The sequence below is a fragment of the Acomys minous genome (assembly GCF_964271855.1).
Source record: "Acomys minous genome assembly, chromosome: 17".
Classification (NCBI taxonomy): domain Eukaryota; kingdom Metazoa; phylum Chordata; class Mammalia; order Rodentia; family Muridae; genus Acomys; species Acomys minous.
In genome coordinates this window covers 19,785,524-19,797,933 of record NC_140500.1, presented here as the reverse complement: position 1 = coordinate 19,797,933, position 12,410 = coordinate 19,785,524, and the positions used below count along the sequence as shown (strand labels likewise).

The 12,410-nt window shown below is 45.2% G+C and overlaps 1 protein-coding gene across 1 annotated transcript in view; it reads right to left on the bottom strand.

Moving 5' to 3' along the window:
• Positions 1 to 10,851: 10,851 nt before the first annotated feature.
• Positions 10,852 to 12,410, bottom strand: part of NDUFA9 (NADH:ubiquinone oxidoreductase subunit A9) — a 29,248-nt gene continuing 27,689 nt past the window's right edge. The window contains exon 11 of the mRNA XM_084765591.1: positions 10,852 to 11,102. Coding sequence (XP_084621717.1) covers positions 10,932 to 11,102 — 171 coding nt within the window. The 3' untranslated portion in view covers positions 10,852 to 10,931. The remainder of the gene's footprint in view (positions 11,103 to 12,410) is intronic.

Genomic DNA, 12,410 nt, shown 5'->3' with positions numbered 1-12,410 from the left:
ATGGCACAGTCATGACTGAAGATGGCAAGCTCCAAGAGGGTCCCACTGACGGAAGAGTGAAGGAGTAAAGTTTGAGAGCTGCTAAGATATAACTTGCAGCAGAGGGTACCAAAGTTTTAAAAGCTGCATAAAAGGAAGGTGCCCAGAAGTCTGCCCACTATCCTTCCAGATTCCTGGATAAGTGACAGGCTGAGTGCACCCTGGGAGAAACTACACAGGTTTAGCTTAGAGCAACCACTACAACGTTAAGAGATACTGGCAACACTAGAGGCCTTAGAGCCCTGGTGATGGTGTCTGGTTAGTCTGGTTCTTCTAGTGCTTTTGTCTCGTGTATTCAACGCTGTGGCATTAGGTGCACACATGCTCAGTCTGTTGTGTCTTCCTGGAGTGTGGACTCGTTATGAAATGGCTGTCCCTACCTCTAAGAAGATTTCTTTGAAGTTTCTATAGAGTAGTGTTAGGGTAAATTCCTTTCTCCATGTCTACACTTCCAAGGTATTCATGTCCATGTTCTCAGGGTCTCTATCTTCTTTTTAGATTGACTTGGGGTGTGTGTGTGTGTGTGTTTGTGTGTTTGTGTGTGTGTGTCTGTCTGTCTGTCTGTGGAGGATGAAAGAGAACAGTGGATACCCTGGAGCTAGGGTTATAAGTGGGTCCCCTATTTTGACCAGTAATTGAGGTCCTTCTATTTTGTTTCCTGGTTTACAAACTGCTGATGATAAGAAAGAAATCCATCCCAAATGACTTTAAAGCTTGCTGCTGACTGGCTACATAGCATTAGGGGACTTCCATTTGTTTGTTTATTTGTTTGTTTATGAGAGAGAGAGAGAGAGAGAGAGAGAGAGAGAGAGAGAGAGAGAGAGAGAGAGAGAAACTCTCATGCTTATGTGGAGGTCAGAGGACTTTAGGGAGTTGACCCCTCTACCATGCCAAGTGCTTTGACTGGCTGAGCCATGTTGCAGCCCCAACATTTCTTTTTTTTTTTTTATTTAACTCTATTAATGAAGAACCTGGTAATGTAGCAGTTACAGGACACAGGTCCATGACCTCAGATTTCCTGTATTCCAGAAAAAAATAGGAAACAAAAACTAGGGAAAGAAATGGGTATATTTGCAATTTGATCTCCAGTATGTCTGTTCTCAGCCTGGAGAGTCTGTTGTATTTTATAAATTATGTATCAAAGAGATTTTTATTTAAGCCCATCATAAAGAGGCCCCTACTCCAACCCTCAAATTTTCAAAGGAGAAAAGAATCAAAGGATCTTATAGTCATGAGATGAAGGCCCAATCCGTTTCTTTGCATGCCCGGCAGAGCTGTCTACCAATCCATTCCTTTGGTAAGTGAGCGTAGGGCAGACACCTAACGAAATTTTTCCTTGGAGGCCAGCTTCAAGCTCCAATTCCTGTTCCCATGCTCAAAATGCGAATTTCCTAAGAGAGAAAAGCCAATAGGCCAATAGCAAGCAGCAGGAGCACATGCATCTCTTTAGAATCAGGAGTAGCTGGCTTCTCTGCCCTGCCAAGGTCCCAGCCCATTTTCTCCCAACAAGACATCAGCAGTATAAAGTACAGAGCTAAAACCTCCATGTGTGGCTGAGGTGGTAAATGCTGGTAATCCAGCTAATTGGGAGGCTGAGGCAGGAGGATTCCAAGTGCGAGGTCATACACATATATTCAGGCCTAAAGCCTGGTTTGTGGTTATTGTTAACATTCTTACTTGAAAACGTTTCTCTATAAAAGAACTGTCTGTTGGTAACCCTCATAGTACATGTACACTGTGCTAGCATTTTTTTATTCTTAACTGGTGAAAAGCTTCTAACAGACTCTAGAAGGAGGGGCTTTTGTCCATTCCCATGTCCCCTTTGTTAGAGCAGAGGTTGTGGGACAAAGGCAAGATGGCCTGAACCAAAAGATCTCTGCACTTCTCTTCTGACCAAAAGTCCATGCAAACATTGGACAAAGCCAGCTCTTAGTTCTGGCTTCCAAAGTGGACCTAAGACCCACCTACAGGACTAAGTGAGGCTATAGCCCCAGTGCCTCTCCATCACATCACAGATTCCCCTTCTCGCCTTGAGAAGCCTCTAGCCAAGCCATGGGACTTCACTGACCCTCTCCTGTGAGGTCAGTAAACCCACTGGAGAGATGCTCCTCAATGAACCTGCCATTTTACTATAAATTCAGCTAAGTTTATTTAACTTATTATGTCGCTGGAAAAGCCATTCACCCTAAGCTTCCGTCTATCTGCCTCAAAGTGATGAAGTCCATAAGGACTTTTGGAGCACCTTGCAGAATCATAGCTGTTACTTGGGGGCTCCTGGCTCCTAGTGTTTGTGGGTCAAAGAGCTGAAGAAGTTCACCGACTGCAGAGTAGCAAGGGGGTTCGTTCAGAAGACAGTACTGGTAACAAAGGCCGCGTGGAGCAGACATGCTGCAAGCTAGCAGTCAGCCCCTTGAGCTAGAACACTCACAGGCAGTAGTTATTATTTGTAGCTAGTGCAGGAGGAGGAGTTTGTTGCTAAGGGATATCCTGTGGGTAACTGACAGGCTTGGATGATGAAAGCATCAGCTCCTTTCTCATCATGTCTCAGATTATAATCATGTGCACATCCAATTATACATAGGTGTAAGTTGGTAAGTAGGGCTTTCAACTTAAGAGTTCACCCAGCAGACACAATTCGACTTACTGAGCTTTCACCCAAACTGGTTCCAGTCAGAGCAGCCTCCTGTCCCCAGTTTCTAGATATATTCTGACCAAGTCTAAATGGAAAGTGGCCCATAAAAGGAGTTACCAAGGGAGTATTAGGGAGCAGTGTTTGAAACAGGGTGTGCGTATGTAGCTCAATGCAGGGCCCTGGGCTGCTAGGTGCACTGTCAGATGGGTGTGTGCAAAGCCCAAGCCAAGGTTGCTAAGTTTTCCCTACACCTGCCTGCACACTAAGACTGATCAATTGAATGACTCTTCGACCAGGCTTGCTTCAATATGCACACCTTTGCCTTCATTCTTCTATTTAAACTTGAAGTTCGTATTAGTACCTAAAAGATGACACAGGGGGACTAGACCTCTTTATCTGTTCTTTATGTGCCCATGTGGATGAAATCTCTGCTTCTCACCTTTAACTGGCTGTTGAGGATGTGTTGTGAGCCCAGCCTGTTGGAGTCCCACCTTTTGCCCTAAAACTCCAGTTACATGTCCTTCACATTTCTTACCTCTGCTTCATCCAGGTCCCCACTCCAGCCTCATGCATAAAGCAGTCATCCTTAGGCAGCCATTCAGATCCTTACAGGGAGATGTGTACCTCCTCTAATTTGTGCTAAGGTGTTCATAGAGGATGTTGTTAATGCAGTACTCTATCCTTCATTCTATTTCTATAGCGTCAGTTACCATCTCAAATGACTATTTACCAAAAGTGGCCCCCATACCACCTTTAAATAGCTGTTGTTTAAGGAGACAAGACATGTGCCACAAAGACCTTGCACCCTCAACTCTTCTAACCTTCCACCAGTCCCAGAGAGAGGATGCTTTAGGGTTGCAAGCTAGAACGAAGATAAATGAAAATGCAGGAAGTCAGCCAATCATGCTGCCTTCATATACTCCAGCTGGAGTTCGGAGAAAAGATTCAAGGCTACCACAGTAGGCTTGAATGATTACAGGAGCTGGACATCCTAATTATCAAACTGAACTCATAAACTTCAGGTTTATGGTAGATTTTTAAATCGTCACACCACTCAATCTTTAGCTGAAAGTGTGAGAAGTGATTACAATTTAAATTCTTACTAATTGAAGACCAGAAAAATTAGGGTTTAGATGGAATTCTCATCTGTTAACTGAGAATAAAATTTAACTTAGTTGAGAACAAGGGAAATTACATTTATTAGTAGATAGCCTAAGGCAGGAAGATCACTGAGTGACAGGCCACCTTAAGCAACATACTGAGACTACCCAAACCAACCAACCAACCAACCAACCAAAAAAAGCAATGAGCTGTCATGCAAACAAGGGTTTGGGTATAGTCTGGGTCTCTGAGTAGTTGGCAGAATGCAAGTTAACAGACCAAAACTTCAGGAAACTTCCTTTGTCCTCAGTCCACGGGTAAGCACACTTGGGGGGTGTGGCCGTCTGCAGTCCAGGACAAAGTCCAGCTTACCTAGGGACTTGTCAGAAATCAATGTAACTGTGGTCTTTTGGCTCCACTTGACATGGCCCAAACCCATGCTACTCCATTTTTATTTGCTTCCTTGATCCATTGAAATGCAAGGGAAGAATCTCGCTGGCTCTTACACATTTGTTCAACAGATGCCAGGCATTGATTCTCAACAACAGACTGCAGATCCTGCTCCCATGTGTCTAACATTCTGTATAGATTTTAAAGGAAGGTAGAGAGATAAAAAAGAAAAACACAAGCTGGGGATGTGGCTCAGTGAATAAAGTGCTTGCCTGGCATGAAGGAAACTCTGGGATTGAAAAACAGAACCACATAAACTGCATGTGGTGGCACACACCTATAATCCTGAAGGAACCACGCCCCACTCCTTAAAGACCTGCATTAAGGCCAAAGTCTGAAAAAAGTCGGCCTACCCAGTCCTCCCTTAAGGACCCCCCATTAAGGCCAAAGCATGTAAATTTTTAGAGGGTCCAGCTTGACTCAAGGACAGACATTGATATGAGATGTGTGGCAGGGACAGAAAAAACCTTAAAGAATCCAGCTTGACTCAAGGACAGCCAGTTTGTGTTACAGCTTATGTTTAAATTTTCCACTTTCCGAGGAATGTACTTACCCTTACCAACAAAAAAAGTTCATAATGCCCCTGTAACTGTTTCAACCAATCACATACTGTAAAACTCATTTCTTTGTCTAAAACCTATAAAAGGCCCATGCCTCTGCTTCTCAGGGTCTCCAACTTGAAAGAGCTGTCACGTCAGCTCAATAAATTCCTATTCGCTTACATCGACAATGAACTCTGTCTCTCAATAGAGACTCTGAGAATAGAGTAGAGATCTCTCTAGAGGTCTCAGTCTTACAACCCCAGTACTCAGGAGGTAGAAGGCTCAGGGAATCACAAGTTCAAGGTCATTCTCAGTTAAGTCATTAGTGAGTCCAAGGCCAGCATGGGATGTATGTGACCCTGTCCATGAATGAATGAAGTCACACTTTACATCCTTGAGGGATTTTGTTTAATGTGCCTTTCTTCCATGTGGGCACTGGATTCTGTCCCTCTTGTTCTCTCCAGGACCAGATAACTGGCAGCCCCTTGTCTCTGCCACTGTGGCGCCAGCTCACATTGATGGACTTTGGTAAGCCTTCACATTCCCCTCAGCCTAAGGCAACCCTGACAAGGTTCTCCCAGGTTGCCTTTAGAAAATCGGCCATTAAACTCTCTTTTTGCCCCTATGAGAAGACAGAATTCCTCAGTTTTACAAGGCAGTAGGCCCTGGGAGCCATCTTTTCAGTGTCATCCTCAAGCAGACAGCACCACTGCCCCTGGCTTCTGATGGTGTGGAAGACACTCCCAGATGCAAACAAGCAAATTAACAAAACCTCCCCACCACATGAACAAATCTATTTGTCCTTAGAAGAAGTAAGCACAGTTTGCCCCAGAGCTCCTGAATACAACCCAGGTGGCCTGAGTACCCGAAAGCTTTCCTCCCAGCTCACCCTCTCCACTTCCACTTCAGGGATGTGGGGTGCAGATTTCTCTGTGCCCTCTCTCTTTTACCAAACGGCCCCATTTCCTCCCTTGCTGCATCTTTCCAGGCAAAAGCCTTGGCTTACTATGTCTGGATTTGTTTTTCTTGAAACCCTCGACTTTCCTGACTGAGAACTTTACCATTCTCTTGGACCTAATACACTTTGTGCTCCACTGCACCTCCTGTGTGCTCCATGACCATCCAGGATGCAAATCTGACAGCCTTTGGCCATGCAGCCTTCACTTTTCCCTGGAACAAGCCACCAGTTTCACAGTGAGATTCAGAAACCCAACCCTGCCACTTATAGATAGGGCCATTCGCTTTATCTTAGTTCCTGTAGTTACTCAGAAAACTGGGGTCTTTCCCTCTTTGAAACAGCAACAATGTAAAGTAACTTTTATTCCCCTGATGTAATTATCATCTGGACGGGTTACTGCCTCCTTCTCCTAACCTAGGCCTAGTCCTGGAAGCTTTTTTTTTTTTTTAATCTATTTTATTAAGTATACAATGTTTTGCCTGCATGTACACCTACAGCCAGAGAAGGACTGGGAATTGAACTCAAGACCTTTAGAAGAGCAGCAGTGCTCTTAATCTCTAAGCCATCTCTCCAGGCCCAATCCTGGAAGCTTTTTAGCTTCCATACGATCTAATCTAGGCCTAGAATGTTTTCAGCCCCTGAGACTTACTGAATAAACTCATCCTTTCTTGTTCTTTCTGAGCTCTTGCTGGCTGGTTTAACTTAGCTGTTCTGGCTCAAACTCCTCTCCAAGCTGACTGATTCAAGCTGGCTTCTCTTGGCCTCTAACTGAATTGCTCTGCTTGGCCTCAAACTAACTCTAGCAATCTGTTCTAATCTAGCTCCTTCTCGTTCTCTGGCTTGTTTGGTCCTCACCTGTGTCTAGCTTGTTCTCTCTTCAACTTGCCTCTGTAAAACTCTCCTCTGAACTCCATGAACTGAACTGGCATGAACTCAACTCCACTGTGCTGCCTCACAACTCACTGACTCAATCAAACTGACTAGAACTCAGCGATCTGCCTGCCTCTGTCTCCTGAGTGCTGGAAGTAAAGGCATGGACCACCATGCCTGGACCTAAGCTTTTCTTTACTTGAAAGTTGCTCTGTACCAGGCTGGCCTTGAACGCAGAGGCTTGCTTGCTTCTGTCTCCTGGGATTAAAGGTGTTGTCTGTATTCCAGCTGGACCATGCAGACCTAGAAGGTCTTTGCATATGATCATTTGCCAGAGCAGCCATGTTCTGAATTAAAATTCCTCTACACAGCTGTCAGTTTCTTCTTGTGCTTCTGGGGATGGAACCCAAAGCTTTGCACAACTAGGTAAGAACTCTATCACCCCAAGCCCTTTATTTTTATATAAGTGTAAGTCACCATGTGGGTGCTGGAGATTGTAACCATTAAGCCAATCTCTCTAGCCACCCAGCTTTTTTTTTTTTTTAATTTTAGCTTAAAACAGGGTCTCAATCAGTGGCCCAAGCTGGCACTGAGCTTGAAATCATCCTGCTTCAGGCCTGCAACACCACACCCAGGAGACTGGCTGTTTTGTCAAGTCAGGAACAACTGTAAAGACAATACTCTCTACTGAAAGAACAAGAATTTACACCGACTTAGGGCATACCATGTGCTTCTCTGACCAAGACTGATAGTGCACTAATTTATGGGCAAAAAATAATATTTAGAAAGCAGTTTGACAACAGGCTCTTAGCAAAACAACAGTGGTAGGTTCCTCCCCACACCCCCAGGGCCTCTGATCCATCCATGGACTTTTGACCAGGCTTACAATACTTGGGATGGATCGTGTTCTGCAGATTAGGCCTCAAGTCTAATTAGAAACTAGTTGGTTACCGCCATAGCAGTTGTGCCACTATTGTCCCAGTGGATTTCTTTTCCAGCATGCTGGTATTATAGCATGCAGGGTCCAGTCCTGGGTGAGACCACTGCTGTCTTTGCTTCCCTTGACGCCTGCATACCACCTTCTAGCACTATGAATGCTAGCCCATAGGAAGTTTCCCTGTCAGTTAAAGATTGACTTCTCTAATCCTGCAACCAAATTGTAAGCAATCAAGCCAACTTGACATTTCAAATGCATCATCTCATTTAGTTCCTCATCACAACCCAGCATGTAGTTATTGTACTTGTCCATTTATGGACAAGGAAATCAAAGCTGAGAAAGAAAGAATGGTGGATTTGGCCAACATCTGCAGCAAAATCCATACTTTTCAACACTGAAATTTAGTATATATGAAATAATGGACTTCATTGTGAAATTTTCTTATACATCCTTGTATGCTGTTCATAGTCCCTTTGTCCCCCATCCCTTCCTTTCTAACTGATCTTCTATCTAACCTGAATCCCCAGTAATAGTGGCTCATACTTGTAATCTTAGCACTTAGGAGGCGGTGGCAGGAAATTTGCTGCAAGTTTAAAGCTAGTCTGGTCTACATAGTGAATGCCAGGCCATGCTGAGCTATAAAGTAAGACTCTGAACAACAACAAAAAAAGGGCCTGGTGATACGGTGCATGCAGCAAGTAAAGGAACTTGTTGTTAAGCCTGATATCTGACCTGAGTTTGACCCCTAAGACCCATGTGGTGCAAGAAAAACACCAATTTCTCCAAGCTGTCCTCTGATCTCTACATGCATTCTGTGATGCACATACATTACATATGTGCATATGCACACATATGCAAGCATGCACACACTGAAATCTAGATTTGACATCAGATAAAATATGCAATGTTGTGTCTTCATCCCCACGTATCTCTTCCTCTTCCCTCCCTTCCTCTCAGTAGTCTCATCCTCCTGTCATGACCTGTTGCAGAATATTTGATCCCATTGTGAACCCTGCGATTGTGAGATGTAAATGAGTGGTTCTTGTATGTGTGTGACTCAGTCCTAGCACACATCTTTAATCCAAGAACTTTTTGTACACTGGATTAAAGAAAGTTAACCTTAGGTCAAGTGGCAAGAAACCAGCTACCAGGGAGCAAACAGAAAGGAAGGGCAGTGAGTGAAGGGTATTTAAGACAGTGTAGAGGAGGAAGGGCTTTTGGCTTTTCCTTCTGAGATGTGAGCTGAGTAGAAAGGCTTTTTCCTTCGGGGACATCAGCTGAGTAGGATGATAAGCTGGGTGCTTTGTCTGCCTCTCTGAGCTAGTAGGTTTTCACTTCAATATCTGGCTCTTGAGTCTTTATTGGTAAAATCCAAAAATTGAGATTTTTTTTCACTAAAACAACAATGTCCTATCTATATTTATATTTAAATCTAGAGTCCACATGAGAGAAAATATGACACTGTCTTCCTGAGGCACATAACGTAATGATCTCTAGTTCTATTTCTCTCCCTTCAAATGGCATAATTTTATGGCCAAAAGGGGGAAAGGGTGAATTCTGCATATCTATCCTATTTCCTTCAGCCATGCATGTGTTGACAGACACCTAGAAGGTTGCATAACTGGACTATTGTGAACAGTGCTGCTATACACATGGATGCGCAGGTATCCCTATGGTGTGCTAACTTAGGGTCCTTCTGTTCTGTACTCTAGAGTGGCATGGCTGGGGCATATAGGAATTCTGCTTTTAGCTTTTTAAAGATCCTTCAGGCCTCCATTTCCATAGTGGCTGCATTGGCTAATATTTGCACCAATAGTTTCTCTTAGAATTCATATCTGAAGACAAATCTGTATAGAGATCACCTAGCAGACAAAGACTAAACTCCTCATACCTGCCCTGTCCTAACACAGTCTCCCCCTGAGAATTACCTTCATGGGCATGCCCCAGGCATCTGTGCATACTGTTCTCTTCACAGAGAACGGATGAGTGACTGACATGCAAAGCTACGCCACCCGCCTCATGCTGTATGAGGATACACTGTGGGGGATGGCCTTAGGTCCTAACAAGATTGAAGGACATGTGAAAAGGGCTCTGGATGAACATGGAAGGAATTCAGAGCAACAGCCGAGGGTAGATTGGTCGAATTATGCAGGTTGGATGATAATATAAATGAGAATGAAATTGAACTGATAGTGGAAGCTGAGAGGCTTGCAGGCTCACGTCAGCTGTGAGGATTAGGAAATGAGTAACCTGAAGCCAGAGACTCTACGCTGTAAATTCTTCTCCACGAGAGCACACTCCAGTCCTCACAGGAATAATCTCTATCTGTGGAGACTCCATTCAGCCTTCTTCCTTATGAACAGAATCTCCCCCAAGCATGTATTCTAGACCGTAAGCCATTCACAGCCCGTGTATGTGCAATCTGCACTCTCAGGGAATCCTAAGGATTTGGGGAGAGTGAACTGTCTCCTTAATTGATACTGCTTTGAACTAGTATATCCCTCCAAAGTTCATACAGACGCTTACTCCAACAAGGTAGAACCCAGGACTTGGTTTAGGTGACTAGACCTTAAGAGCTCTGCTGTCACACCTGGAGCAGGGGCCTTCTCTGACTCTGTTGCCTGCCGTTCGATCCCTTTCCCATAGCTGAGCTGCCCTGTCTGGCCTAGTGGGAGAGAATGCGCTTAGTCCTGCTGTGACCTGATGTGCCAGGGTGGGTTGGTACCATGGGGACTTTCCGTTCTCTGAGGAGAAGGGAAGGAGGAAACTGGGAAGGGGAATGTGAGGTGACTGGAAGGAGACAATCGAGGGGGCTGCAAGCAGGCTGTAAAGTGATTAAATAAATTAATTAATGAGGGAAAAGCTGTCATGAAAGACCACTGTTGTGGAAAAACAAGCTGAGGGGAAGGTGTGGCTCAGTGGTAGAAAGCTTGCATCACAAGGATCTGGGTTCCACACCCAGTACTGCAGAAAAGAAAACTAAAAGGCTGAGCTCCCCGCTGCCCTTCTACCCTTTGCCTCTTCCTATCACTAGATGACACAATGTTCATTCCAGCATATGAGAACAGCCCAATCTGTAAAATAAAACCTAAACCACTTTAACTGTGAATGCACTCAACGCAGGTGTAGGTATGTATGTGCTCACACAGACCATGCATCCTCTGAGACCCTAAAAAGATAAAGCCTTGGTCTAAGAACTCCAAACCTTCCAACATTTCAGAGAACAGTTGTATGTGTCAATGTTGTACATAGTTAAAGAAAACCAGGCTCAGTTCTGAATGGCTGTGGGCTCTCCAGTGATCAGTCAAGAAGCATGCAGCAGACTTTCTCCTAGATATTTACTAGAGCGACCTCATACACTACATACAAGACTCTCTACAAAACACAGGTGACTGGGTGACACTAATAGTTGACCGTCTTGGCGGGCTTTGTCTCCTCGATCTCAGAAGAGAGCCAGCGGTATGTGCGATGCCGCCGCAGCACCTCAATGGACTTGAGCTCCAGCGGTGTGGGCTGAACACCCAGATCTTCCAGGCCAGGCAGGTCGGATGCCATCACATCTGAGATGTGCATCTGTGAACAAAGGACCACAGAGAATGCTGAAAACAGAGTGCTACCCCGAAAACATCCACACCCCCAAGCTGGCCTGAGGCTCATCACGAGGCAAATTCCTTCAGAGAGCTCACTGCAACCTTTCATTCTGGAACTCATAAAAGCAGAACAATCAGTGACGGTCATTAAAGACCCCAGGCAGGTCTCCCAAGGTGCCCTTGAGCACAGGACAGGGACCCTGGAGGAGCAGCTTCTTGGGTTCATTCACACAGAGCCGACCTAGTGTAGGGAGGCAGAGACTCAGGGAAGAGTCCACCTTCGCACCACCACTCTCTTATGTTGGGTCCCTGGACTCTAGCTCTCTACTTGAGTTTTAACTTTTTGTTCTGGGAAATTTTTTTGGCACAGTGTCTCACACCGAAATCCCCAGGAACCCATCATGTAGCCCAGGCTAACCTCAAGCTTGTAGTAATGCTTCCGCTTCAGTCTCCCAAGTGCTGGGACTGCAGGTTATGCCTGGACCCATTAGTCTGTTTCGTTCCTATTGTACTCAGCCTGGGTTGAGGAGTGCTCACTACAAAGCCAGAAGCCAACCCCACTTTGTTTAGGGAAGAACGAAGAAGATGCTAACTCATGGAGACGCACCAGAGCAGACCCCTCTGGACATGGACCTGAACCAGGCCCCCTCATGTGACCCCCACTGAACAACACAGGGAAGCCAGTGTGCTTACTGAGTGCTCTAGGGTGCTCGGCAAACCAAACCCAGAGCCCCCCGCCTATTATATTCATACTTTTCAGTTACCAAGGTAAGAGCAAGTGTCAGACAAAGGGGTTCATGGGCACAGGAAGGACACCATGGAAATGTCTCTGCTTTTTAGGCAGTCTGTCAGAGGGAGAATGACAGCTGTCAAGTATCTATTCCCTGGGTCTGTTATCAATCCCTTGCTTTGCTTTGGCTCCTAGGGGACAGTTTAGCTCCATCCCATCAATACAAAGACAGTACTCAGGCTGAGATGCTGTCATTTTTTATTTTATTTGGCATCGTCCCAGCAAGACGTGGGGCATGCAGGAAGCAAATAACGAGGCAGACAAGCATGGCAGGCTTTGGAGCTCAGCATACTGCAGGCAGACAAAGATGGCAGCAAGAGGCTTGCTGAGAGAGGAAAAAGGACAGTTGGCCTGGGTTACACCAGCAGAGAAGAGACAGTTATGTGCTCTGTCCTCAATACATGGCCAACTTCCAGTATTACTAGAAGTGTGCTCCTACTGATGGACAGGCAGGAATTAGGAGTGGCCTGGCATCTACTGAGGGTTGCTGAGGATCTAGCC